The sequence below is a fragment of the Prunus mume genome, linkage group LG1 (genome assembly GCF_029339155.1).
Source record: "Prunus mume cultivar Tortuosa linkage group LG1, ASM2933915v1, whole genome shotgun sequence".
In the NCBI taxonomy this organism is placed as follows: Eukaryota; Viridiplantae; Streptophyta; class Magnoliopsida; order Rosales; family Rosaceae; genus Prunus; species Prunus mume.
In genome coordinates, this window is record NC_142698.1 from 29,273,462 (window position 1) to 29,300,872 (window position 27,411).

The 27,411-nt window shown below is 36.7% G+C and overlaps 5 protein-coding genes across 7 annotated transcripts; 2 read left to right on the top strand and 3 right to left on the bottom strand.

The window, feature by feature from the left end:
- Positions 1-3,645: 3,645 nt before the first annotated feature.
- Positions 3,646-6,978, top strand: LOC103326500 (uncharacterized). Of its 2 annotated transcripts, none has more exons than XM_008228736.2 (4): positions 3,646-4,004; positions 4,535-5,518; positions 6,174-6,221; positions 6,346-6,978. In XM_008228736.2, the coding sequence occupies exons 1-4, from the start codon at positions 3,810-3,812 to the stop codon at positions 6,769-6,771; spliced, it is 1,653 nt and encodes a 550-aa protein (XP_008226958.2). In that variant the 5' UTR covers positions 3,646-3,809; the 3' UTR covers positions 6,772-6,978. The 2 variants fall into 2 exon arrangements, with proteins under 2 accessions (XP_008226958.2, XP_088910246.1); XM_089054120.1 differs by having other exon boundaries at positions 3,864-4,004; positions 4,545-5,518.
- A 1,487-nt stretch (positions 6,979-8,465) lies between these two features.
- MGT10 (magnesium (Mg) transporter 10) lies at positions 8,466-13,459 on the bottom strand. Its single transcript, XM_008228746.2, is given in 15 exon segments — positions 8,466-8,821; positions 9,040-9,160; positions 9,258-9,301; positions 9,477-9,498; positions 9,500-9,560; positions 9,957-10,037; positions 10,178-10,223; positions 10,326-10,491; positions 10,589-10,669; positions 11,023-11,091; positions 12,051-12,141; positions 12,239-12,324; positions 12,572-12,642; positions 12,832-12,904; positions 13,006-13,459. Coding segments are annotated over 14 exon segments (1,353 nt in total). The 5' UTR covers positions 13,372-13,459; the 3' UTR covers positions 8,466-8,821; positions 9,040-9,064.
- Positions 13,460-15,108: 1,649 nt separating this feature from the next.
- Positions 15,109-20,821, top strand: LOC103327525 (ARM repeat superfamily protein). Its single transcript, XM_089043189.1, is given in 11 exon segments — positions 15,109-15,305; positions 16,028-16,411; positions 16,898-16,963; positions 17,120-17,259; positions 17,589-17,715; positions 18,545-18,632; positions 18,635-18,695; positions 19,099-19,234; positions 20,111-20,195; positions 20,301-20,539; positions 20,681-20,821. Coding segments are annotated over 11 exon segments (1,575 nt in total). The 5' UTR covers positions 15,109-15,197.
- A 1,000-nt stretch (positions 20,822-21,821) lies between these two features.
- Positions 21,822-23,684, bottom strand: LOC103326526 (recQ-mediated instability-like protein). Its single transcript, XM_008228762.3, is given in 5 exon segments — positions 21,822-22,362; positions 22,364-22,387; positions 22,985-23,046; positions 23,146-23,257; positions 23,385-23,684. Coding segments are annotated over 5 exon segments (408 nt in total). The 5' UTR covers positions 23,505-23,684; the 3' UTR covers positions 21,822-22,272.
- Positions 23,685-24,202: 518 nt separating this feature from the next.
- On the bottom strand, positions 24,203-26,589 carry LOC103326536 (GDSL-like lipase/acylhydrolase superfamily protein). Of its 2 annotated transcripts, none has more exons than XM_089044273.1 (5): positions 26,238-26,589; positions 25,988-26,118; positions 25,706-25,879; positions 24,975-25,230; positions 24,203-24,646 (listed from the first exon to the last, which is right to left on the bottom strand). In XM_089044273.1, the coding sequence occupies exons 1-5, from the start codon at positions 26,476-26,478 to the stop codon at positions 24,453-24,455; spliced, it is 996 nt and encodes a 331-aa protein (XP_088900399.1). In that variant the 5' UTR covers positions 26,479-26,589; the 3' UTR covers positions 24,203-24,452. The 2 variants fall into 2 exon arrangements, with proteins under 2 accessions (XP_088900399.1, XP_008226994.2); XM_008228772.3 differs by having other exon boundaries at positions 25,646-25,879; positions 26,238-26,585.
- Between the last annotated feature and the right edge of the window lie 822 nt (positions 26,590-27,411).

The following is a 27,411-nucleotide window of genomic DNA, read 5'->3' on the forward strand; positions in this document are numbered from 1 at the left end:
GCCTATTAAATTTGGGCCAAGCTAACCTGACCGGCCCATTGACGAGCCCTAGAACAAAAATAGAAAATTTAAAAAAATTATAATGATGAATACAGTTCTAAAAAAATCTATGAATCACAGGACTGTGACCCAAATTCGAAAGAAAGATCAATTGGGTGTCTCCTCCTTGGCCAATTGCCGCAACTAATCCCCCACCGGAACAGAACTTTGTCTCGATGACCAATCAGACCCATAATTCAAATCATTCTTTCCAAAAAAAAAAAAAATCCCAAATCTTGGTGAAATTTCATAACCTGCCATTGAAACCCAATCTGGGAAATCAAAATTACCTCTTGGAGATGGTGATCCACCAAAAGAGCTTTTCCCCAGAAAATCTTTTCCTTCTTTGCACAAGTCCTCTAGAATTTGCTCCAACTCATCTCTTCTGATTCTCATCAAGAGCTTGAAAATGTTCACACCAAGGCTGTGATCTCATATCGGCTTTCCACTCTCCATCTTCGCAACCAAACACCCAAGAGCCCAAACAAGCAAGAATTGCAAGGCTCCCTCATAAGATCTCAAGAACAAGGCCTTCTTTAAATCAGATCTCAAGCTTTGCCAGATCGACTGGAAGATGCAAAGATATGGAAAAGGGGAAAAGAGGGAAGAGAGAGAGAGAGAGAGAGAGAGAGAGAGAGAGAGAGAGAGATTGGAGAAGAGATATGAGAATATAAAGCAGCAAAAAAAAGCCAGAGCAAGTTCTCGCGAATCAAAGAATGAGGAGGCATGGTTGGCTTCGAAACCCATGTCTAGCGATGGGTTCTAGAGCTGGTGTTATTATGGACTGGTGTCCAATAACTACATCCAGTCCATAATGCATTTTAAGCCCACCAAACAATGGCCAGACCCATGTCCATTTTAAATGAAAAAATCCTATTCAGTCCAGCACACCAAACAGGGCCTGAAGGTTTGAGAGAGAAGGTGCGGCTTGTGTTGTTGGAGAGTAAAAAGTTTGGAACGATACTTTTTTCGAGATTAGATTGCACAATCTTAGCAATATTGGCCCACTGTAAATCCACCCTTTGCCCAATGATTTTACAATACATTTTGTCCATTTAATCACAAAGTTCATGATATTACAGAATTGACATGTATGCATCAAGGTAAAGCTTGTTAAAGAGTTGAGCTTGTGGAGATCTCTCATATTCGTATATTTAGTTCACTCTAATATCTTATAAAATTTGGTATAAAAAAAATCATTATAAAATTTAAAATATTCAAATCAAGAAGTATGTAAAAACCCAAATTGTTATTTCACCTAATACATATAAAAATTCTATTTCACTCTTATATATCAATTCCATCGATCACAAAACTTATTTTGTTGTAATATATCATGCAAACTAATGATTTCTTACCCAAGGGTACAAAAGCATGACTTAAATAACCTTCTATAGTGTTGTGTGTTTTCGAGATCAAAACGTTTTGTTGTGATTTTTTTCCCTAAAAGTCTCCACTTTGAGTATTATTAATATTATTTTAGAAAATACAGAAGAATTCATTTCCAAATGCACATGGCATGCTCTTACACAAAATTTCCAGTCCTTAATTTTACGAATGGTACTAGGAAATATTGCACAGCTTTCTCATTTCTAGAAGGCTGCAAAAGGTTTAGTATGTGTGCGTGACAGAAAATATTTCTACTATCTAAGCATTTGAAGCGAAGGACAATGTTGGTAATTGGTTAGATTGAATTTTATTTTGGGAGGGAACTAAATTGTGGGAAACCCCGTACATTATATATGAACACAATCTTAATAGTTATTGCCAATTTCTATGATTGAGAACCTATGGAGTAATTGGTATGTCATTCCCCTGACTAAGAGGGAATTCCTTAATCAAGGGATATTATTATTATTTGTTTGTTGATGCAAGTGATGAGGGAGGGGGGATTGATTTGAAACACAATAGCGGTCACTACCTACTTATTACAAGCCCCTTGCAATGATATAATTTCTTTTTTGGAAGAAAAAATTTCAGGTAATTTACCGCTTTCTCTTTTTATTTGTATCCATAATGAATTTACTTGACTTCTTTTTTTCCCATCCAATTTCTTCTTTGAATTATGCAAAAATGGTCAATTTATTCCACCATTAGACTCCTAGTAATTTCACTTCAGATACTGTGAAATAAAGTCACGTTATTGACTTTTGAGAATCTCTTTACGCTATATTGTTACAACTTTATTTTTGGTGAGGAATAAAAGGAAAATGGCACGAGGTTTAAATATTTCTATATAATTCATAGGTAAATGGACACTTTAAAAATAAATAAATGAATAAATAATAGTTGAGGTGTTTAGTTTGGTTTAGATGTATCAACTTCTTTTGTAATGTTTTTTTTTGTTTTTTGGTTGCTTTTTTTGGTTGTATCGGGCTAAGGCTCAGTTTGTCACTTTTTAAAAAAGTTGTTTCTGCTGTGGTTTGAAAATAATTAGCTGCAAAGTAAAGTAGCTCTATGTTTGGTGTTTTTAAAGTACTGTTAGTACAAAAAAACAGTGTCAAAATTGTTGGTAAATTTTAATATAAAACTGTTGTAACTGTGAAAAATGACTAAAATAGACATGATGTTGAAGTGTTATGCGCTAATCATGTTGTGGTAGTGGTGGTAGTGGTGGTAGTGGTGGTGGTGGTGGTGGAGTGGAGGTGGTGGTGAAAGAGATGGAAGTGAAGGTTGTGGTGGTGATTAAGGTGGAGTTGGTGGGGATGGCAGTCATGTAGGTGGACATGGTGGTGGTGAAAGAGATGGAGGTGAAGGTGGTGGTGGCGATTAAGGTGGAGTTGGTGGGGATAGGTGGACGTGGTGGTGGCGGTGGCAGCATGGTGGTGGTGGTGGTGTTGTTGGTTGTGGAGGTGGTGGTAGTTGTGGTGGTGGTGGTGGAGGTAGTGGAGGAGGGGGTGGTTGTGGTGGCGGTATGAGAGGATGTGGTGGTGGCCGTGGAGGCGATGAATGTAGTGGAGTTAAGGTGGTGGTGAAAGAGATGGAGGTGAAGGTTGTGGTGGTGATTAAGGTGGAGTTTGTGGGAATGGCAGTTATGTAGGTGGACGTGGTGGTGGTGAAAGAGATGGAGGTGAAGGTGGTGGTGGCGATTAAGGTGGAGTTGGTGGGGATGGCAGTTATGTAGGTGGACGTGGTGGTGGCGGTGGCAGCATGGTGGTGGTGGTGGTGGTGGTGGTGTTGTTGGTTGTGGAGGTGGTGGTAGTTGTGGTGGTGGTGGTGGAGGTAGTGGAGGAGGGGGTGGTTGTGGTGGCGGTATGAGAGGATGTGGTGGTGGTCGTGGAGGCGATGAATGTAGTGGAGTTGAATGTGAAAGTAGAGGTGGTGTCCTTTTAAAAAAAATTGAATTATGGTATATTGAGAATTAAAATTTTTCATTAAAGGCTTATCTCTACTTTTTTGATTTTGAAAAGAAGATAAAGTTTGCTTTAAAAACTGCTGTCAAAAGACCATTGTTTTAAAATAATCATAATATTTTATGTTTACCAATTACTTTAAATTATTCAACTTTAAAATAAAGTAGATTTTTGAAAAAAAAAAAAGAAAAAAAAAATTCCCACACAGGGCCTAAGCCAGGGTAAAGTACAATCTTACGCTTCTGGGTCTTGCACCCCACTCAAGTCCTCCAACAGAAAAGATCCTAGGTCTTTTGTCTTTGTCCCAACAGTTTCATTCTCAACGCTAATTCCAGCTTCTTGCCCAGACAAACCTCACTAGGGTTTCTCAGTGACATTTAACCCCAAAAACCCAATCGAACCCAATTCTGAATTTCAATGGCGGATGCCAGGGATCGGGACGAGCTCAGCGATTACTCATCGGAGGACGAGGGCACTGAGGACTACAAGAAAGGAGGGTACCATGCGGTCTCTATTGGGGACTCGTTCAAGAATGGCTGCTATGTGGTGCAGAGTAAGTTGGGCTGGGGTCACTTCTCCACTGTCTGGCTTGCTTGGGACACTCGGAGCTCGGTATGTTATCTGTGTTTTGATGTGAAACTAGTTGTTTGGTTAGTGAGAAACTGAGGGAAAATAAAAGAGTAGAGGAACTGAGAGGAAAGGTTGTGGAACGTATATTTCTTCTTCTTTTTTGGTTCTTTGGTGGAGCTGGGTTTAGGAAATTAAAAGAGAGGTAGATATTTTTGAATAAATGCAATAAATCAATACAAAACAGTTTGACGAAACGAAAAGAAAAGAATAGTAAGAAAATGTCTGTGCACTATGAAAATTCAAGAGAAGAGTAAAATAAAAAACAAATCTTGGGTATGACGCAAGTCCTCAACTTTGTATTATTTGTCTCGTTTCCGGAATAAAGCAATGAATTTTTTTTATTAATTGCACTAGTAGCTCTTAGTAATTTGAACTAGTTTCTTTATCTGAATTGTTTTACCTAGCATTTAAATTAAGATTCTGTGTCTTGTCATATATGAAAACTAAATGAGAACTTACCTACAGTTTCATTGTTCAAATCTTTGACAACATGAGAAATTCATTGTTTGTAGCGTTATGTAGCTTTGAAGATTCAAAAGAGTGCTCGTTATTACACTGAAGCTGCAATGGACGAAATAAAGATTCTCAAACAAATTGCAGAGGGAGACCCTAGTGACAAGAAGTGTGTTGTGAAGCTTTTGGATCACTTCAAGCATTCAGGCCCAAATGGGCAGCATGTCTGTATGGTTTTTGAGTACCTTGGGGATAACCTTTTGACCCTTATTAAGTATAATGATTACCGAGGAGCTCCAGTGCACATGGTTAAAGAAATTTGTTTCCATATGTTAGTGGGTTTGGATTACTTGCATCGTCAACTTTCAATGATACATACAGATTTGAAGCCAGAGAATGTCTTGCTTTTGTCGATGATCGATCCATCTAAAGATCCCAGGAAATCAGGTGCTCCTCTCATCCTTCCAACCGGTAAGGATAAAACTGCGTCTGTTTCTGGTGCTGCGAAAGACATTAAAAAGTTAAACGGAGATCTCACAAAGAACCAGAAAAAGAAGATCCGGAAAAAGGCTAAGAAGGCAGCTCATGGTTGTGCTGGGATGGAAACTTTGGAGGACAATGAGGCAGATTCCACGATAGTTGGCTCAGAAGATTCCATTAATGAAGTGAAATCAAATGGCGATTCTCTTGAAGAACAAGTGAAGGATTCTGTAGTTGGAAACGAATCAATAAAGGGTGAAGAAACAGAAGAAACTCAGCAAGGAAATACGGAACAAGAAAAAGCCGGCCGTGCTGCAAGGCAGAAGCTGTTCGCAGCTGTTGACCTTAAATGCAAATTGGTTGATTTTGGAAATGCATGTTGGACATATAAGCAGTTTACAAGTGATATTCAAACAAGGCAGTACAGATGCCCAGAAGTTATACTTGGAGCTAAATACTCCACTCCAGCAGATTTATGGTCCTTTGCTTGTGTTTGCTTTGAGCTAGCCACTGGGGACGTTCTTTTCGATCCACACAGTGGTGACAATTATGATAGGGATGAGGTATGTGCATATTCTTGATTTCTCCCTTGGGAATTGTTACAATATTTTTTTTTAAAGATTCTTAAAAGCTATGACCATTCTGCAGCACCACACTGCCTCATTATCCAGATCTTGTATTTTGACAGATACAGAGAATTCACCAAAATATACCTTTTATCAATTTATAGATAGCCACCTAGATAGGCTCTCACATGTTCTATTATGGAATCCAAACAGCCCATTTAAATATTAAAAATTATACCTTATGGTGAGGCATTTTCTATGTTCTATGATTCTGTTATCATTGTTGCATTTGTAACCGCCCCCCTCCCCCACCCCAAAAAAAAAAAAAAGGGGAAAATGTGATCTGATGCTCTTAATACTTGTGAAAGGGCCATTGTAGTTACAAATTGTATATTTCTTTTTGTGACATCATCAGCACGATCTAACTAATAAAATTCATCAAACGGACTGAATTTGCTCGGATATGAGTTATATCAATATTAATTGGATAGAGCCTTGTCCTGATTGATCCTTGAGTGAAGGGAGTAGACTGTACTTTAGGAATTTTGAACGAGTTTATGATGATTTTGAAAAAAATAGCTATCTAATATATTTTATTCTTATAAATATTGTAATTAAATTTCCATATTGGCTTTTAAATCTTACTTTGCAGGATCACCTGGCACTGATGATGGAACTTCTTGGAACAATTCCCCGCAAGGTAAGAACTTGATACTTCTTTTCAATTTTGCACTGCCATTTTACGGAATCAAGAATGTGAGAATTTTCACTGTTTGACAATAAATCTGGTCAAATAATAGTATTCATAAATATATTCTTTGCAGACTGCATTAGGTGGTCGCTATTCACGGGACTTCTTTAACCGATATGGGGATTTGAAGCATATCCGTCGATTGCGTTTTTGGCCTCTAAATAAGGTGCTAATGGAGAAGTACTCATTCAGCGAGCAAGATGCAAATGACATGACTGAGTTCCTTGTTCCCATACTTGATTTTGTCCCTGAAAAGAGGCCAACAGCTGCGCAATGCCTCACTCATCCATGGATCAGTGCAGGCCCTCGACTCCTTGAGCCTTCCGTGGCTGGTATGGAACCTCACGCCTCCAATGGGAGTATTTCTGAGAAAAGGGAGAAGGATGAGAGGGAAGCAATTGAGGTCGGAATGGGTAATATGGCCATTAATGAATCTTCCAAACCTGTTATAGAATCCAAACGTGCACTAAATTCATCACAGGATTCACAACAGGCATGACCGGTTGGTTCAGGTGTTTCTATTCCATGTTTCATGCTTTCTTTCCTTTTTCGGTTATGTTCTTTTAGCATCGAGTTTAGCTTTTGTTTTTGTTCTTTTTTTGGTGTGGAGGGAGCTTTATGGGCTTTCCACATTTCATTTTGATATTTATTTTGTGATACGGGAATGTGAGTTTGATTAGCGCTTACTTACCAGTTATCTGCTCTAGCTTTTGAGAAAAATCTTTATCAAGCATGCTCAAATTTCTAAATACATCTCTGAAGCACACCTTCGCTCTTACAAATTCTCTCATATTTATTCATTATTAAACTTGAGCAATGCATCAAAGACGTGTACAAGACATGAATCTCAACATGATTGTAAAAGCAACAACCCAAACACGGGGAAACAATCTGAAAGGGAAAAACAACCCAGAAGGGAAAAACTAAATCATGCTCAAAGTTCTTTTGTTCTTTTTCTTAGATCTAATTTTATTTCCTTTTTTTATAACATGTTTTTTTCCCCTCATAACAACTTCTCTATACCCTTAATTTAAATTTTATTTGTATTTTATCCAACTTCAAAAGGTACAAATTAAAATTATAGGGTTCATACCCAGATTTGTTTGCCAAGCCTGTGACAAGTGTATGCAAAGGCGGATCTAAGGCTAGGCTGGAGTGGGCTCCAGCCTAGGGGAATATTTATGAAATATTAAACATGGTCTTATTATTATAGGTTTATTTCTACTCAAATAAATATTAGCCCATTGCACCAAATAAATATAGCCCACATATGCATTGTTTTTCTTTTTTTAAATAAATTAATAATAGCTCAATCTAAGTAAAGTAAATAATAGCTCAGTCCTCTATTTAAAATAAGCCCACTCTTGAAGCATATAGGAAATAATAAATGTCAATCCAATCTAAACCTATATAAATTTGATTAGAAGCAAAACTCACGCTAAGGCTCTACCAACTTGAGCTATTCTAATCGTACTGATATTGGGCTACACCCACACAGAGCAAACATAAAAAAATTTCTTCTAGCCACCCAAAATGCCATATTTGAATCTTGAGAGCCTAGAGGAAATAGCTCTCCTCCTCTAAAAAATTGTACCAACCTATCTTGAGTGGGTTCTTCAATCTTGGTAAGTTTTTCTCTTTAAAAAAATATATATATATATTCAATTTCCAATTTTAATTGTTGTTGTTAAGTTTTTATGATTTAGGGGTTGATTGAAAACTTTTGGAGATTGTTGATATATGTTTTATTTTTGCAACTTGAATTATTAATTAGCATATATGATTTTTGGTGTCTAGTATTTTTAGGAATCAACTTATTGCATTCTTGTTGATGAAGCAAAAGATGCATCTAATAGAGAGCAAATGACCATTGTTTTAAGATTTGTTGATAAGGATGGTTTTGTACGAGAACGTTTTTTTAGATTGTTGGTATTTATTTATATTTTGTATTTCTTTGTGTTATATTTGCTCGTATTGTGGCTTTGTTTAATTTATAAAATTTTATTTATATTTTTGTTTCAAGAGAAAAAAGGCTTGTAATATACCTCCTCTATAAATAAATTTAAAAAAAAAATACCCTACCCCTATAAAAATTCATGGATCCGCCATTGAGTGTATGGGCTGAGCACCTGGGATTACAATCCGTTCAAAGGATTAGTTGATGGATAAGTCTGTTAGAGAGAGCAAATAAAATTAGTACCACCCTTACCAAAGAGCAAAATTTTATTATAAGGATGAAATTAATTCTACTCCTGAAATGTAGAGGCAGTTAAATAATACAACCTTGCATTCAGATTGGCAAAAAAAATACAACCCCCACAAACATTTGTTGCATACGCAATAAGACCAGCTCCGGATCCATCCAGCATTCGGCATTCAGCACTCATTGATTCGCACGTGTCGACAGCTGCGGTGCTGTGATCTTGTAGGAGAAACTGAGTACAAGTTCATGGAGCCCATAAATAATGTGGAAATAGTACTGCTGCATAAAGGACTGCGTAATCATATCAAGGCATTGGCAGCTGAAAGTTCTTGGCCTCTGAAATGTCCTATAAATTTGATAAGATGCTATTAAGTTTCCAGATCTCATAAAAGAAAAGCACTTCAATATCATGGACTTAATTTTGTAACAAAGGAAATCAGAATCAAATCCCTGAACTGAAAACTTGTAAGTCGTTGACCCTACACGCCGGACACCATATTGGTAACATTGCAAACCAAGTTTGATAAGGGAAAACCAAAAAGAAGATTAAGGACTAACTTCTACCTATACTTGAATCACTTTCTACTAGTTACAATATTTTCCTTGTCCTGAGATAGGAATACATGAGGACAAATCCCACAACAGCTCCAACAATTATCCCTGCTGTTGTAAGCCAAAATGCAAACTGCACCAAGTTAAGCAATAAGTAATGGTCACGTTGCAATCACCCCAGTGAAAATGGGACGAGAGTCGCATTAAGTTAACTTCAAAAACTAACGTACCACATGTTCTTCAAGGTAGGACCTCAAATTCATGCCAAATATACCTGCAATTAGAAGGAAATCAAAAGGCTTATCATGGACATCAAAACACATTGCACGTTTCTAGGTAGTGAGATGATGTGCAACAGGGTAAGATTATGAACACTAATAGATTCCCATACACATTGGAACAGAATTTACAAAATAAATAACCAAACTTATTTGTAGATAAGGACACACCTGCAACCAAAGCGCCAAGCGCCTACACAAAACGTCCCAACCTGTAGTAGTAATTCCACTCTGCTAACCTCAAGCCTCCGAGAACTGATAGATGAAATCAGTTAAAATTGGTATTAGACAAAATGAAAATCACCTGATATGGATCATTGAACATAATTCACAGAAAGGAGATCTTTAATTTTCTGTTTCACGACTATATGACACATTAACTAATACTAATGGAGCTCTGGGAGGGGTTGTAAGGTGAGGAATGGAGCTACACCTATGTGTTTCTCCGTTTGCTTGTATGTTTACCTCTCCATTTGCAAGATGGGGCTGCACGTGAAGTAGGATGCTATTTTGACATACATTGTTGGCCTAATTTTCTAAAAGCATAAACATTTGGAGTTCAATGGTTGTCTAACATAACAAAACAATCAATAAAGGCTTCACATCCAGGAAGAAACTCTATAAGCCAAAAACAACAACAAAAATTCAGACCTCAGATTGACAGCTATAGAATCTTCCATTTCTTTAGCAGAATCAAGAAGCCTTTCGGCCTGTCCATGACAAGATTCACATCTGCAAATGAAACAAGTACTAAGGTCAACTTCCACAATGAACGTCATAACACAAGTTTCAAATCAAGTTCATCTTAGCACTAATGAAATCTCCTTCTTTCTTTTTTTTCTTTGTTGGGGGAGGGTGAGAAGAAGCCTAACCTTTGAAGATAATTTTCCAAGAGCATCTCGATTTCTTCCTCCTCGTCTGTATATAACATCAAACCAAATATAAATTTAATACTTTTTGACTGTTTATGTAATTTATACATTCCAAAAGTAAATTACAGTAATTGCAACTAAAATTTACCCTCAGCAATCTGCTTCTCTAAAGGAACAGCGCATTCAACATCATCGCTTCCCTTCTTGAGTGTACAGTTTCTCCCCATAATACATATACGGCGTATTTCATGGGGATCCTCCAATAGATCAAACAGCATTTGTCTGAGAGCCCCTGCCCGTGAGCCCAATTCAACCTTTCATTAACAAAGGAAAAGGAATAATATTAATACTGACGTTTGTCAATGCCAGTAAAACCGGGTTTAGCATTTAAATTAAAATCAACAACTATACCAAGGTTTGCTTGCTAATCCGAAGCTGCTCCAGTATGTCAGCAGTTAACCGGTTCGGCAAAACCTCAAGTAACTTTTCAACCTGAAGCAAATTGAAGAAAACTAAACATATATCCACTGGAACCAGCGGTTTTTATCCCTATTATATTATTTCTTCAACAAATCTTTTTTTCTTTTCCATTTCCACTCTAGAGACAGCTGTTTTAACATAAACAATTACATGAAGTTAAAAAATATATATATATATAACCAGTACAACAATTAGCAAAAGTAACAGAACATGTGATGTTTAGATTGGTCAACCCAAAAGTATTTTGTTGGCAAGGTGCAGAGAGAAGAAGCAAGGTCTAAGACGGATATTTGCCAAAGGGGCTTGAAGAACATAGCAAAAATAAAAAATAAAAAATAAAATACTCACTATGTTTCCATACTCACACGAGGTTCTACATCCATTAATCTTTGTTCTAAACGATGTATTCTCGAGAGTAATGCTGCTTCAACAACCTGAAAGTACCACAAAGATCTTTTATTCTTTCATGCATTCTGATACTGCATGCACTCAGATATGCAAGACAATGAATACAATGAAAAGAAATGCAAAGAAAGCTCCCAAGGACTTATACCCATTGCCCTAGGTATAGAAAGTACAAATATGATTTGTAACGCAAATGTCCTTTTTAATATCAGTGACTGCTCTTTTGGTTAATCCAAACATCTTGGTAGAAGAGGCATATGAATGATAGATAAGGTCACTTTTACCTCTTGTAAACCCTTTCAGCAGAGGACCATAAACCATAGGTCGCTCTAATTTCTTGAGACAAGAGATACATGGCAACATTATAAAATCTATTTTAAATTTTAGGTTTTGAAACTCAACTGTGGACCTTCAGAATTTGATATTGCTATAAGCACTCAAACCTAAAGCAAAAAGGAAAATGCTTTTTTTCTTCTTCTTTACCTTCATTTCAATTGTTGTAACTTGTAATGGAATGTGCATATTATGCAATTCACTGTGTTAGTATGAAATTGTGTTGGCATTTCCTAGAACTTAGTATAGGTTTGGAAGTGTCATTTAGCTGTAGGGTTGAAGCAAAATTGATGTCTCTGATTTCCAGCTAGGTAATTTCTCTGAAGCAAAATTGATCTCTGATTTCCTATAGGTAATTTCACACTGCATGCCACAAGCTGTCAGGTTCTATTCAAAATCTTTACCATGACTTAACGGATAACTCAATGTTCCCAAAAGACACATTACGCTGGAAACCTTCTAAAGCCTAGGGTATGTGACAATCCTGATCCCCAACTGGTCCTCACTATCATCTTCCATACTGATCTTAAGTGGTTTTCTTGCAATCTCAATACAGTTAGAAAAGATGAAGTGAGAGACAGATCTTACAGACATGTATGCATCTAATTGCCTTGCTCGTCAGTATGAAGATATTAAGGGTGATCAGAATGCTAACCTCAAGCTCAAATGGCATAGATGGTCCTCCATTCATATTTTTGGGGTTCAATCGAGGCAGCAATGCTTCTATAAATGCTTTCCCTCCTATACTGCACATTCAACCAAATTTTCAATATTATTATGCTTTGATTTGCATGGAAGTCAATGGATGCAAAAATTTGCTCTGCTCCCAAAGACAAATCTCACCTGTTGTAGTCAAAAATCAGGACACGCTCTTGCATTGCAATTGCGTGTAACGAGCCTAGATTTAACAGAATAGCATGCTCACGGACCTAGGAGGTGGATCAAAACGAGCTCGTAGATATGATTTCAACATCAGCCATTTAAAAAAAAGAAAGAAAAAAAAAGAAAAAGAAAGACTTTAAATGCTATTATCTATGCCATTGACAGCCAAAAAAGAAAAGGAAGAAGATATATTTGTTAAACACTGTATACAGAAGAGACTGTGAGAGAACACACACAAAACATAACTTACAACAACTAGCATGAAATATTACTGCATGGAAGTTGGCATCATACCAGCAAAGTAGGTACCGAATTTGTCAGAAACAATGAAGGATCAATACTTCGGATATCACGTGGACGAAGACCTGAGGATGAAAATTTACACTCATACCCCAGAAAACAGCAGTAGAAATAAGTCCCAAAAGGCAACACTTTTTAGCAATAAACCCAAATGAACGTTGCTGGCAGTTTAAATGGATAAGCGAATTTATTTACAACAACACCACACGTGGAATTTTCTATAATAAATTGATTAATTAATTAAATATACTCACCACTTGACTTCAATAGCTGACGTCTGTTGATTTTTCTAGTAGATATCGTCCCATTAGCCTTCACTTCTTCCACCTACAAAAATAAACAATAAAAAATAATTGGTTAATGATGTGGATTAGTTCATTAATCACAGTTCCCAAGCGCTAATACGAAATCTGCTTGCAACAACGGACATAGTAGACCGGCTCACGAATCCCATGCGACAGAGAATCACTTGTCGTAACCCTCAACGAACCACCACTCCTTGTCTCCGTCTTCGTCGTCGTCGTGGCCTGGTGCTGGTTGTTGACCTGAACGTCGTCGTTTGATCTAGCTTCTTCGTCATCGGATAGGGTTTCAGGCTCGCTGAACCGGTCCTCTTCGGTCGCCGATCTGAAGCACTTAGGTCTCGGCGAGAGCGAGACGGGGAGCTTGAGCGAAATCGGAGAGAAGGCAGCGAGCTCGGTCTTTGATTTGAGTTGGGAGCAGAAGAGCTGAGAGGAGTGGGATGAAGAGTGGAGCGGGAGGTGGAGGACGAGCGGCCATGGATTCAGAGCCATTGCAGAGTGCTGTGAGCTCTGGTTGCGACCATGTAGATGGGGTAGTTGGGCGGGGTTTGGGTCGCTGTAACGAACAAATGGATTATTGCGGATATTTTATTTTTAAAATATCCTCATTTATTAATTTTCTCATTTTTATATATTTTATTACAGTTGGTGTTCGGTTTTCTAGTTACAATATTTAACAAGATTTTACTCTTTCCTATAAAATTGGGGTCATTTTCTTTTTGGTAAAGATTGAGGTCGTATTTCTCCTAAACATTTTACTATTTTAGCACTCTTTCATTGGAGTGAATTTTTACTCTAAAAAGGCGTTTGATTCGGGACAAAATGGATTTTTGGGTGGTAAGTATATGGGTCTATCTTTGAGAATTGGTATCATAACATTCGAGGAGAGGATACTGAGAGCAATGTAATTATTCTTAACTATTTAAAGCTAGTATCATAATATTTCATAAGACAACTATTTTGAGATGGTATCATAACATTGCACAGGATAACCAGCGCAAAGGTAACTACTCTTAGAGCTATTCCACCGGTTGCCCCAAGTCAAGGCAGGACAGGGTCCAAGCTCAGGTGACGCCTTCCAGCGGGCCAAACTTACTCGGGCAAGTTGTGGGTCCCATGAAACCAGGCCAGCCCGCAGGCAAAACGATCTTGTGCTCTAGTCTGAGTTTGCTGATGTCAGTAACAATAAAAAATTAAAAAATTTTGAAAAAAAATTTCAGAAATTTTTTAAATAAATATTTAGTCATATTTTTCACTTCCAACATCAAAACTCTATACAAATTTCTCTCCTCATATCTCATGTGAATAGTGGTTGTCATGGCAATGGGTGGAAACACCACAAGCTTACTGCCACTATTCACGTGAATAGTAACAGCCTTACCTTACCCTTGTCCTTTGCCATTGGTGGAAGTGCTCTTAAACATTTTGAGCAACAAACATTTTGCCCCAACTAGTTAGTTGAGTCAACTAGGATGATAAAAATGTAACTCTTTGGCATTTTCTTTTTCTTTTCTATTTTTTCATTTTTTGTGTGGATAAAATCTTCTAGTTTTTCTCTTACTACACTACCCGTTTGATTTATGAGAAAATAAGCTTGGGGATGAGAAATCAATTACTTTCCCATATTTGGTAAGTTCATACTTGAGAAATAGTTGTTTAGCACATGATGTAAAAGTAGAGGGAAAGTGAAGCCCTCCTCCAAACTTAGGTTTTATTTTCCCTTATCATGGGAAAGTTTGAAAAAATGAGTCAACATTAAATACACATTTTTTATAACCATTTTGTCTCCATTAATAATTTAGAATTGCAATATATTATTAAATGCATTCTGTTTTTATTTGATTTAATATGGGTATAATTGAAAAATTATACAAACTTTGTTTTTCATTCCTATTCAAAACAAACATGTGAATGAAAATAAAGTGATATATCCCTATTACTTTCCCAGCATTACAAAATGTGGGAAAATAATCTTCCATTTTCAATCCCTTGAAAAATGACATGAAAAGTAATTTTCTCTGAAATCCGTTATGTGAACCAAACGAAGCCTATGAGTTGCAAAAATTTAGCAACGGCTTGGCAATGAAAGGAACAATTATTAAATCCAAAAGAAAGTACTTTGAAGTGTTTTACGGTACCATTAAAGTTGTTTTGGTCAATAGTGGAACGGATTACTGGAAAAAGAAAAAAATAGAACAAACGAAAAATATATATTTGACCCGGAGAGAGAAGATAAAAACGGAACTGAACAGAAAATTTGAAAACAGAGGGAAACCTACGCAGACAAACAGAACGACGCTCGTTTTAAGCTGGTGGTAATGGCGGTGAACGCAAAATCGGTACCTCTAGAAGACCAAGAAGAACAAGAACGAGAAGTGCAGCGCCATGATGCACCTGCACATAACCCTTCCGCTCCGCCTGATGAGGTAGCCATCAACGGCTCTCGTTTCACTTTAATTTTTTCTTTTATCTCAATTCAATTATTCCGTTCAGCTTCCACTAAACCCTTTTTAGTTTTGGAGCATTTGGGGTTCTGGGATTCGATTATTCTTCTTGAAATTTATGAGAAAGCTAAGAATTTTAATTCTTCTTCAACTTGGGTTTCTTTGACTAAAAACATCGACTAGGAGGACACCTATGATGTGGGTATTACATGTTTTTCCAATTTATTCACTGTTAAAATGTCCATGCAACTTAATTATATATTGTTTAGGATATGAAAAATGATTAACTCAACTGACCCAGTACATTTCAAATGCCTTTTGATATTAAAAAAAATTATGCTTACACATCCTAGTCCTTAAGCATTTAATTGTTCTAGTCTTATTATTATTATTATTATTTCTGTAATACTCAATGATGCCGTTCGTCGTTCTATCCATAAATCCTTCTTTCAATAAGGTAAAGTGGGTTTTAGTCTTTGGCCATGGCACAAAGTTACAGTTTCAGTTAGCCTAGTATATTTCATCATATTTTGACTAAGCACGCAAATTTGTGTTGATGACAAGCACATGCTGCACACACACAAATACATGTATATATGCGTGCATACATAGACATAAGTTATGGAAACTTGTATAAGAGCAAGATTTCATGCATACTGACATAATTTTAATGTTTGAAATGTGTTTCTGTGCATACATTCCAGTTCTTTGACATCTCAACAACAGTAGATCCTAGTTATGTGATCTCTCTGATACGGAAGCTGCTACCGGCTAATGCAAGTAATAATCACAACTCGCATGGTGATGTTTTTTATGCCCATGTGCAAGGATTAGATACTGATCATACAGATAAGACTGCTCCCACTCTGTCTGGAGATAGACTTCTGCACGTATCAAATTATGGATCTGAGAGCATGGAAATTGCTGATGATTTTCATAAAAGTGCTTCTGACGAAGGACAAAACAATGGTTCATATGATGAAGCTGAACAGTGTGGCCATAGTGTCCCAGTGGGAGAAGAGGCTTGGGAAGAGTACGGTTGCATTTTATGGGATCTTGCTGCAAGTAAAACTCATGCAGAACTCATGGTGCGTGGGATTTTTTTTTCGTTGTTGTTGATTTCTCTTGATTGCTTTTTGTTTAATTTGATTTGTTTGGAATTTGATGCGTCATTCTCAGTTGCATAATGTTGAGCCCAATTAATTGGAAGACAAGCTCATTTGATGCAAAAACCAGAAACTGTAGCCTTAGTCATTATTTATTTATTTTATTCGCAATATTGATTCTTAATGTGACATGATGATTATGACATTTAACAATGATAAAGACAATTGCTACTTTATCATTTCAACTTCGTGCAGTGTCAACTCTAGAACTATTTATTGTAAAGAATATCATATGCAATGGCCATACTTTAGTGGTTTTACTTAAAAAATATGTGCTGGATTTGTAGTTTTGATTTGTTCTAGGCTTCTAGTTTCACGTGTAGCTATCTGGTTATTGTTTCTCTAGTCTAAACTTGTACTTTTTTCATATTTTATTTACTGGGGTAGACTTTAAAATTATCTGTGCAGGTGCAAAACCTTATACTTGAAGTGCTTTTAGCGAACCTTATGGTTTCACAATCTGTGCGTGCTATGGTTAGACAAATTCCTCCTCTTGTATGACATCCTTTTTATGATTTGAGTTGAAATTCTCTCTCTCTCTCTCTCTCTCTCTCTCTCTGTAGAAACTGTCATTGCTAGGCAGTTTTTGAAGTTCTGTGCATTTGGCTATATTCTCTTTTCTTATTCCAGGAAATCACCCTTGGAATTATTGGAAACCTTGCCTGTCACGAAGTTCCCATGAAACATATAGTCTCTACAATTGGATTAATTGGAACAGTTGTGGATCGGTTATTTTCAGAGGATGCTCAGTGCTTATGTGAAGCCTGCAGGTATATATAAGTTTAATCTATTTTCCCTTGATTTGGTATATGATATTTTATGTTGCCTCATTTTCTGTTCTATTATGTGTGTATTCTTGTCCCTCTTTTGCATTTCTTCCTGCATTTTCCTTGGCTTGGCGAGGAAATTTATCACCTTAAAATTCATTTTTAATCCTATTGTTACAAACCATTGTCTGTGAGGTATGCAAGGAGAATACATACTCTATCTTCATATTCCAGTACCACTAGTGTATTATACGGAGTTTAATAATTTACATGTTCTAAATCATACTATAGTCACTCTGTAATCTGCTCTTACAATTGTTATATTGACACAGGCTGTTAACTGTGGGTCTTCAAAGTAGTGAACGTATATCTTGGGCCAAAGAATTGCAGTCTGAACATAATCTGAGCCGTATTTTATGGATTGCAGAAAATAGCTTAAATCCACAGCTTATAGAAAAGGTAGCAGATATCTTATATATTGAGCTTTTACTCATGAATTTGGTATGCCATCACTTTTTGTAGACACATGCATGTGTGAAAAGCTTTTTGCCTGAGTCCTTTGGTTATTCTTGTTTATGTCATGGCAGTGTTTGCCTGGCGCTTGTAGTGTTTCTCACTTTTTGATGAATAATTTACAAAAAGCAGTCTTAGGAATGATATACCAATACACTTCACAAAGAGAATATCATGAACTATAAAGTCAAAAAGTCTCTCTGTCAACTCTGTTAAAATGTGGGAAGTGGCATCCCTACTGGCTACAGAGTTGCTTGATTAATCACAATATGGATGAAAGAAACTGGAAAGTGAGAGCTTTTAATTATAAAATACATTTATTTTATGTAATTAATATACTGTTATTTAGTGGATAGAGCTTAATCAATTGATTTCTAAAATAATAAATTGTTTAAAGGACCTTACGGTCAAAACAACTATTGACCAAAGAAACATTGATGGAAAGTTTTAAAATTAATATTAATTTTACTGGTTTGCTTAATGTTTAAATTTTTCTAAATTGAATATAATTTGACATAATCATATGGTGTCAACAACACCTTGATAAGAAAATGTTTAGGATCTACACCTTGAATGGTGTCAATTACAAATGAATTTAAACTTGATAAGAAAATGTTTAGGATCTACACCTTGAATGGTGTCAATTACTCTCTTGGTATTGATACTTTAGATGGCCAAAGACTGTTCAAACATATCAATGAGTCACTTATTATTCTCTATTTTACAAGTTGGAATATGTAAGTTTGTTGCCTTGCTGACCTTTCTTTTTTAACAGAGTGTTGAACTCTTGTTAGCCACCATTGAAAGTTCAGAGGAAGTTGTGCTTATTCTCCTTCCACCTTTAATGAAGCTGGGCTTAGCAAGTCTTTAATAAATCTCTTGGATTTTGAAATGAGCCAATTATTGAGTGAAAGAGTGCCAGAAAGGTGTGTAGATACTCCATCTGCAGTTAAAGAGCTAACAAGATAAATACACAATTGCTAGATTAATTTTCTTTTCCTTATGTGCATGGAAAACTGTGCACATTTTTGTGTGTGGGTAATTTCATGTTTCACAGAAGCTGTTTCTTTTAATGTTTATATTATATATGCCTCAAATTGGTTCTCCATTTATGTCACTAATATTTCGATGTTTTCATTTTGACTGATAGTGAAGAAAAATTTGGTTGTCTTACATTAGTTTTTCTAGACAATAGTTTTGTTGATCATGGTAATTTCATATGCAACTTATTGCCTTGTGTGAAGTTTTCTATATAAAATGTATTTGTAAGTCTTTTCCCTGAAGTCTACTATATTTATTTGATATATTTTCATTTTGGTAAAATACCAGGTACCCGGTTCTTGATGTAATCCTCCATTCCATTGAAGCTCTTTCTGTTATTGATGGTCATTCCCAAGAGATTTGTTCAAACAAGGATCTTTTTCGGCTAGTTTGTGACCTGGTCAAACTCCCTGATAAAGTTGAGGTACATTATCACTCGGAAACTTTGAACTGTGGGTATACTAAATGACGTCCATATTTATGAAGTTGTTGGGTGGTGCTCTTTCCTTCACTGCTTCAGCTAATAATCTGGGAATTGGTATTCTGCTGAATTCTTTTAACTAATCAACAGTTCAACATACAGAATTAATATTCTTTGTTTTCTTATAAATTTCAAGAACTATCTGTTCTTCGTATTAAAGAAATCTAGAGGCTAACATACGAATCACTATGTGTGTTGAAGTGAATGCTTACAAATGCTACCCTTTCTTGAAACCATATTCTGAAAAGGTTATTCTATACCAGGGAGTAATCTGTGCAACTGGATCTTTGATTCAATAGATATTTTGGTAACTTCTCCAAAATTTAGAAGGAAAAAAAAACCTTCTGTGTAGTATATAATTCTTAATAAATTTTTCAATAATAATACAAGCACGAAAATGAGGGCTTTAAAAAGAAAGAAAATGATGTAGCAAAGATCTTAATAATAAATAACGGAATTATGATTTATATAAGTAGTACCTTAAACTGAATTATGCAATAGATATGTGGATATTGATATTCTGACTTAAGTGTAGTAATGCTGTTGACCACAAGATAGTAGAATCTTTTCTCAAAGTTGGAGCCAGTTAATTCTTGTGAAGTAAAGAGAGGTGCGACAATTCAAAGTGTAGTTATCAAATATTGTTGAGCCAAAAATAAAGACATTAAAAAGGACAAACCATATCATGTTGTGTGACAGAAACATGCTAAAGTATTGCTATTTTTCCTACTATTTTCCTTCTAGTTCACCATTTCATATGCTGGAAAAAGAACTTTATGTGGTGATCAACTACCACTGGACAAAAAATTTCTTGTGTAGGTTGCAAATTCTTGTGTCACGGCTGGAGTTCTAATTGCAAACATTCTTTCAGATGAACCAAATCTAGCTTCAGAGATATCACTGGGTAAATTGTTTATATTTCTTTTTTCTTTTGTTTTAAAGTTACCATCAGATTCTTTTGGTTTAATAACACCACATGAGGTGGAAGTGACACTATATATCCATCCAGATTTGCCCTTCTTACAGGGTCTGCTTGACATATTCCCCTTTTCTTCGGAGGATTTGGAAGCAAGGAGTGCACTCTGGAACATCATTGCAAGGTTACTGGTTAGAGTTCAGGAAAATGAAATGAGCCGATCAGCTCTCCAGCAGTATGTTTCAGTTCTAGTTAGCAAATCTGATGTGATTGAAGATGATCTTCTGGACTCCCAGTTAGATGAATTAAACTCAAAAGCTAGAACTACATCTGTATCCTGTTCTGACTAGCAGTAACAATGCAATAAATTGGCAATAGAATCTTATTTTCCCGCCATATGTGAGGTTCATATTGTTTCACATATCAAGTTCCATGTCCTGCAATATTTTCTTTTTCCTTTACTTTTGCTACAGCTTAGAAGGATCATCAGTCTTTTAAATCAGTGGACTGCTTCAAAGGATGATGACAAAGAGAATGAAATGATGGGCAACCGACATGTGGATGATATAAACATTGATAGATTGTTGGATTGCTGTTGTAAGCATTCTGAGTAAGTTGTGTTCCTCTGTTCTTAATTTTTCACGCTTTTATGAATCCTCAAAGATATCTTGTTTTAAACTGTTCTCATTACTTGACATCATTATCTTTGTGTCCCATTTAAAGGCCTAACCATCTAAGGGCCTATACTCATCCATTGTTTCTGTTCTCTTCATAAGGCCTAACAAATCTGTTCTCATCTAAATGGGCTAACAAGTCCTTTTATGTCCCCTCCGTGTGAAGAAAAATCTAAAAGGAGAGGAGAGATGGAGAAGTTTTAAAGCAGTGTGTACTCCCTATTATCTTATGAAAAATGAAGCAGAGCTTAACTAGATTAGGCCTACACACGAGCATTTTCTGGCTACCTCCTTGGGAGGAAGCCTGACTTTGGATTGGGTGGACGCCCTTTGATGGGAGAAACTTTGGCAGTTGGTACTGGTAGGCTTTGTAGTCTGTTTGAAATCGAAGCGAGGTTTGAAGATGAACAAGACGGAAGGGCATTTGGGGCAAGAGGGCGAGTGTACCTGGTTGCATTTAATTATTTCCAAGCCAATCTTGTAATGGTCAGTGATTTGTTGGCTGTATAAAAATCTTCTAATTTGACATCAAAAGTAATTGGCAAATCATACTGCTTTCTCTGTGTGGTTTTCATAGTGTTTGTTGATGCCTTATAATATGATACTGATCATAATAATTGAAAGCTGATTTCTTTGTTTGGCATTCGGGTGCGTGCTTGGATGGTAAGAAAATCAGAAGAGATCAATAAATTTTTATTTTTTATTTTTTTGGTCCAAATCGATAAACTGTTCTATGTCTCTGATTTTGTGCGTACTTTCTTGTGTATTAATTATGAAAGATCACATATCCTGTTTGGAGCGATGTTTTAAAGTTTCGGTTCATTGATGCTGGTTGATTTTTTGTCCACTGATCTTTATTGACAATGTCATGACTATGTATCTTTCAGGTATGTACCGCCTGCAGTTTCTCAGGACATGGACTTCAAAGAATAGACTAGAGTCACAGCAACAAAGGTTTGTTACAAAATATCACTAGGAGGAACACAATTTCTTTGGATCTCCAATAGGAAAAGGAACATAAAGTTGTGAGAACATCATTGCTGAAGACCGAAACTGCACCTCAAACATCGCCAAGGCAAGGCTGGAACAGACAGTGGGGCTGTCAACCTACCCGGCCACCTTATCATATGAAGTACTCAGAAACTAAGCACAGGGATCAAATATGATCAGTTCAAAGCTACTACAGGGCCTGTATGAGCTATTTAACTATCAACCCCGATCTTGTACATGTGACATTTTGTCAAACAAAGAGTTCAAAATGTGAAGGGTCTTCTCCTTGTTTAGGCACTTAAAAAAAACAAAATTTTCTTTGTTTGGGATCTGCACATTTGGTAAATCATCTTTCTATCTATGCTAAATCGTCTAAGAAAAACAAAAAGGAAAAAACAAGGTTACACAGGTCCTTCCATTAAGGGCCGATAGAACATTTTGTATGCCTCCAAAACTTCAAGGTACCACATTGCCTCTCGATCAGGGGAAGGCCGAAAGATCAACCATCTTGTGAACCTGATATTCAGAAACAATGGCAATTTAAATTTCAGTTCTTCAAATTACTTGAAATTGCTCATGTATGCAATGCCCATTTGGGCAAAAATATGCTTCAAATGAAGAGGACTTCATTAAAGTCGCAATTTTAAGAATAGTATCATCTCCGACATGCTTCTTCAAATCTTTGGTACAAAGGGGAAATTACTGCAAAAAAAATTTAGTTCCCCAGGTTGGAATTTTAAATTTTATTTTACCACTAGAGAAAGAGGCCTCGAATTTGGGAGTTCTTAAACTGAGGGAAGAGGGTAAAACTAGACCAAGAGCTAGTTGATAACCATACTGGGACTTAAAACAACATTACATGTATCACATTTATAGATCAAGTTAGTGATCACATTCACATATCTCAGTACGACGCGGGTCCTACAATGTGATCACATAGTGATCGATAAATAAATGTGATGTAAATGATTTTACTTGAGACATCCGCTAACATTTCTATGAGCCAAATTCAGTTCCTGTATTCAATCAAACATATTATAAGGCACAAGTAACTTGTAGCTTAAATAATTGTTCCCAGTCTTGATATCTTCTTTTACATACAAAATAATTTACCTGGATCATTGGGGGCTCATCCGTACGGACCATGTAGCGTCCAACAACCATTACATACATTCCTGCATTACCAACAAAAAAAAAAAAAAATAGAAGCAAATACAAATTAGCAGGTGCTAAAAGACGCGGGAATGCTAAAGTGCGCCGGGGGTGGTGGTTACCGATATTCCAAGGGCGGCCGCGAAACTCGGGTCTGAGGGAGAGCTCGATGACGCCGGTGCCGTCGTCGAGATACAAGCACTCTCCGTCGGCGGAAACGTGGACCAAAATGCCCTTCCGGAGGTAATGAAGTAATAACAGGGAAAGAAGAGGGGTAATTTGAGAAGATTGGAAAAATGAAAAGATAAAAATAAAAATAAAATAAAAAGGGGGAAGAGAAAGAGGAAGGTGATCTTCGAACCTGTAACCAGGCACGTTGGAATATGATGTTGTGCAATTCCATGGCGTTCTCGGAAGAAGTTTCTTGCGCGTCTTTCAGTTCGACACACAGCAGCTTCAGTGCAGCTAGGTTGTAGTCCATCTCTCTCTCTCTCTGTGAAACCCAAAACGCAACCACGCCTACCTTGAGAGAGTGCGTTTTGGATTAACTCAAGGTAAATGAGAGCCAAATTGCTGCATTTCAAATTCCATGAGAAATGAAGCAACGGTGTCGTTTCCAAAGTACATTATCAGCCCATTTAGGGCTCTCTTTTTTTTCCCCTTTTTTTCTTTTTTTTGTCGGGTATCATTTTAGTCTCTTCATCACATAAATTATAGGAAGATAAATAGATTTTGTCCACACACAAAACAAAAAGATTTGTCTGCTATTTGTTGTATGCCTATCTTTTGGGCTCCACCTTTATTAGAGAGAAGGTGCACACTGAGGGTGGGGGATTCGAGCTGGTGTCATGGGGCTTGCAAACAAACACCTCTACAACTTAGGTAAACACCCAATGGCTACTGCAAAATTAATGTCAAAATTTTTGTATCATGGGTGTTTATTCTTTCACCGAATTAATTTGATAATAAAAATTTCACATTGATAACTTGGAAATAAACAAATACGGCCCTATTTTCTTTTAGTCCACTACAATCTGGCTAGAGCAAAAAAACTTATCTGTCTCATATTTTCATATCCCTTTTCTATATCTCTTTCATCATGTGATTAAAAATGGAGAAGCATGAGATATGCAAGTTTTACTCCACTACGAGGCTAGGCAGTATAAAGATGTCTCTCAATGCAACAAATCTTATTCCTTTCTTTTTTTCCACTCAATAGACACAATTATTCTGATGCACACAAAATAAATAATTTTGTTGTCACTTTATTTTACTTCGACAATATTTTTTAAATTTAAAAATAAAAAAAGCACATCAACTCATTTACATTATGTGGTGTAATTAACAAGCACGCCAGCAGCCAACAGGCCCAACACCAATTAATTAATTGTAAATTCGAAAATAAACAGGAAAAATTAAATAATTTAATTTAGAAGATGAGGGAGATGCCACTGCTCAGCAAATCATCGGCTAAAACTTTGTTTGCGGCTTCCGAAGGATGAACACTATCCCAAAACACATACTCTGATGCATTGGCGCACGTGCCAATTGACTCGGCATTGCACAGTATTGATGTTTCTACCAGGCCTGTTCCACAACATGCCTTCCTTGCCTCAAAGAACCCTGTAAATTAATCACGCAAATTATTATTAAAGTTGTGTGGGCTCGTCTACTAACATTTACAAAATTATTTTTGGAAAATGAAGATTAGAAAACGAATTTTTAAGATTCGAGAGTGCATATGATATTGTGCGAAAACAACTTATGACAACGAAAACAATAAAAATAGGCAAAAAGACTGTAATAAGGCGTTATAATGAGGGGGTAATTAATAGGCACCATGTCAATTGGAGAGCTATTATTGAACTACCAAATTGAACCCCTCAACACACCCCCACACCACCATAGCCCCCTCATTGGAGAAGCTCCCGTAAAAAGGGCCTTGACTTACCATTTTCGGCAGGCTTTGTGACAAGGTTGTAGAGAGGTTGGTAGATATCAAAGATGACCAAAGTGAGACCAGAAAGTTGCTTTTGCAAGTTCTGAGATGTGGCATTGAGCTTGTTATTAAATGAGACAGCGTCCTCGTTAAACTTAGCCAAGCACTCATTGCTATCGGCCCCAAATATTGTGATGGCTGCTGGCAAGCATCCTAGTGGTGGCAATGTGGTCACTCCAATTTTCCTTGCTCCCAATGCATATAGATTCTGTAACAAAGGCAATTTAATTTAGTTTCTTGATGTTTAAGTGTTTGCATAAATAAATGTCCCCTAAATGTAACCATATTAAGGTGTCATGAGCCAGCGCATGCCATCTCAGCGCTATATTCCAAAAGAACTAGTCACTAATAAGGTATTTTGCAATCGCTTATGAAGCCCAGATTGACCCAGTAATTTTATTGATGTGGGACTTAACACGCCAACCTGGAGTGTTACGTACAATGAGACCCAAGGTAATCTGGCCCTGGTTTAATTGGTCCCAAAATCAAAATTCTGTTATTTTTTTCTAGACGGTGGCAGTGATATTTCTCTAATTCCTAATGTTAGAAGAAGTGCCAAGTTCAAAATACCACCTCATCGTTGATTCGAAACAAAATATGTAGGAAAAAGAATTGTGATCTACCTGAATAAATTTTGCATAAGATTGAATGAGAATGTCAGAGAACTGGTTGGATGTGTAGACCTTGTAAAGAAGAGGATTAATGTAGTAGTTCTGAACAAAGTCACTGCTGCCAGCACTAACAAGGTAGATAGCACCAGATATGATTGATGTAAGATTGGCCTTTCCTGCAATTCCCAACACCTTGTTTTGGTATTCCTTGTAGTTCTCCAGCTGCTGATTTAGTGAAATTGTATGCTGCAAAAACCCAACATTTATACAAGACAATTTATAAACATCATGCAATGTTTTTGTGTGAAAGAGAGATTTTTAACTAGCTAGTTAGCAATATTGAAATATTTTTACATATAATTTTGCTGTAGAGTCATAATAACCAGAACCAGCTGAGGCAAAATTGGCACCAATCAAGAGGTTTTTTCCTGCAGCTTCTTTGCTAAGATAAGCTGGTGGGTAGGAAGTAAAGCCAAGATTTTCAGCTGTAGCCAAAGAAAACAAAGCAAACACGCAAACCAAACAAAACCCAATTAGAGGACCAAAAGATATTGTCTAAAAAGGAGAGTGAGAAATGCATGGATTTTCTGAGATAAGTAGGTACCAGTGAAGTCTGAAGCAAGCTTTCCATTGCAGAACCTTCCAGTTGGCTTGTGGTTGACAAAATCTCTTCCATAAGGATTGAAGTTGGCTTTGATTATGGTTTCGACATTGTTGTTATTACCAGCATCCACAACAGAGTCTCCGAATAGGAACAAGGCAGGAACCAAAGGCTGCCCATGAGCCAGAGAGAGTACCATAATCAAGAGAGAAAAGGAAGCTAAGAAAGAGCACAAAGAGCCCATGCTTTTCAGAATCTTTTTGCAGATTTGAGACTCTTTTTTCTTTGGCCTTTTTGATCAGAAGTGGGACTTTGGTCAAGAAAGAATTTGAAGATGGGTACTGAGGAAGGATATTTATAAAGAATTTGGAGAAGGGCTATAATTAAAGTCCAAATTAAACTAGTGGAGGAAATCAAACCTAAGACGGGTACAAGAGTAAATGCTCTTAACTACTTGAGCTACAACCTCCTTTCACAAATATTTTTTATCATTAGGCCATGTGTAACACAGCAATATAGCCTCAAGAAGAGCTAAACCCTTTAAAGAGAAATCTTTGACAGTGCATTGTGAGATTTCTTGGGGTACTTGCTATTTAGGCAGAAATGCTAGACAGTAATGTAACTAGAGAACAAACATATGGACACCTACCACCAATATTTGATTGGGGAGAACTGAAAAACCAAACTTGCCCTCTTGACATTCATAATAGATCCCCGATTTGATAGGGGCAAAAATGTCATTTAACTCCAGAATCAGTAGAGGTGGGAAAAAAAAGGGGGTGGTTCGTGGAGTGTCCTAATGAATTGTTCTTTTAGCTGTCATGGCTTCTAGCGTACCTTTTAGCATTAGCATACCCTTTTCCAAAGTCAGAAAACTTCAATGAACATTGGCGCTTGAATTTAAGACACATATATTGCTGCAAGCAGTGCTGACAAGTTTTTTCCCCTTCAATAATTTTGTGTAGTGTGCCCTTACCAATTTCAATGGCAGTTCTCCAATCACTGTCGAACCCTTAGAAAAATTTACTGCACACCTGAAACACAGCTATTGAGACTTCCAGTTGCTCATTTATTGGTGGCACCTGCAATAGTTTCAGGTTTTTGTTGGTTTTTTTTTTTCTTGTTCCTCAAGATTTTCTCGTATATGATAGAGTATGACCTACTGTTTTTTCTTTTA

What these genes read in the sequence shown, in the direction of transcription:
- LOC103326500 (XM_008228736.2), top strand. Translation starts at nt 3,810, where the DNA reads ATGGCGGATGCCAGGGATCGGGACGAGCTCAGCGATTACTCATCGGAG. An exon ending in CTTGGGACACTCGGAGCTCG is followed by an intron (nt 4,005 to 4,534) that starts GTATGTTATCTG and finishes CATTGTTTGTAG; the next exon opens with CGTTATGTAGCTTTGAAGAT. An exon ending in TTGGAACAATTCCCCGCAAG is followed by an intron (nt 6,222 to 6,345) that starts GTAAGAACTTGA and finishes TATTCTTTGCAG; the next exon opens with ACTGCATTAGGTGGTCGCTA.
- LOC103326536 (XM_008228772.3), bottom strand. Translation starts at nt 26,478, where the DNA reads ATGGGCTCTTTGTGCTCTTTCTTAGCTTCCTTTTCTCTCTTGATTATG. An exon ending in CTTATGCAAAATTTATTCAG is followed by an intron (nt 25,231 to 25,645) that starts GTAGATCACAAT and finishes CCTTTGTTACAG; the next exon opens with AATCTATATGCATTGGGAGC. An exon ending in CACAAAGCCTGCCGAAAATG is followed by an intron (nt 24,647 to 24,974) that starts GTAAGTCAAGGC and finishes ATTAATTTACAG; the next exon opens with GGTTCTTTGAGGCAAGGAAG.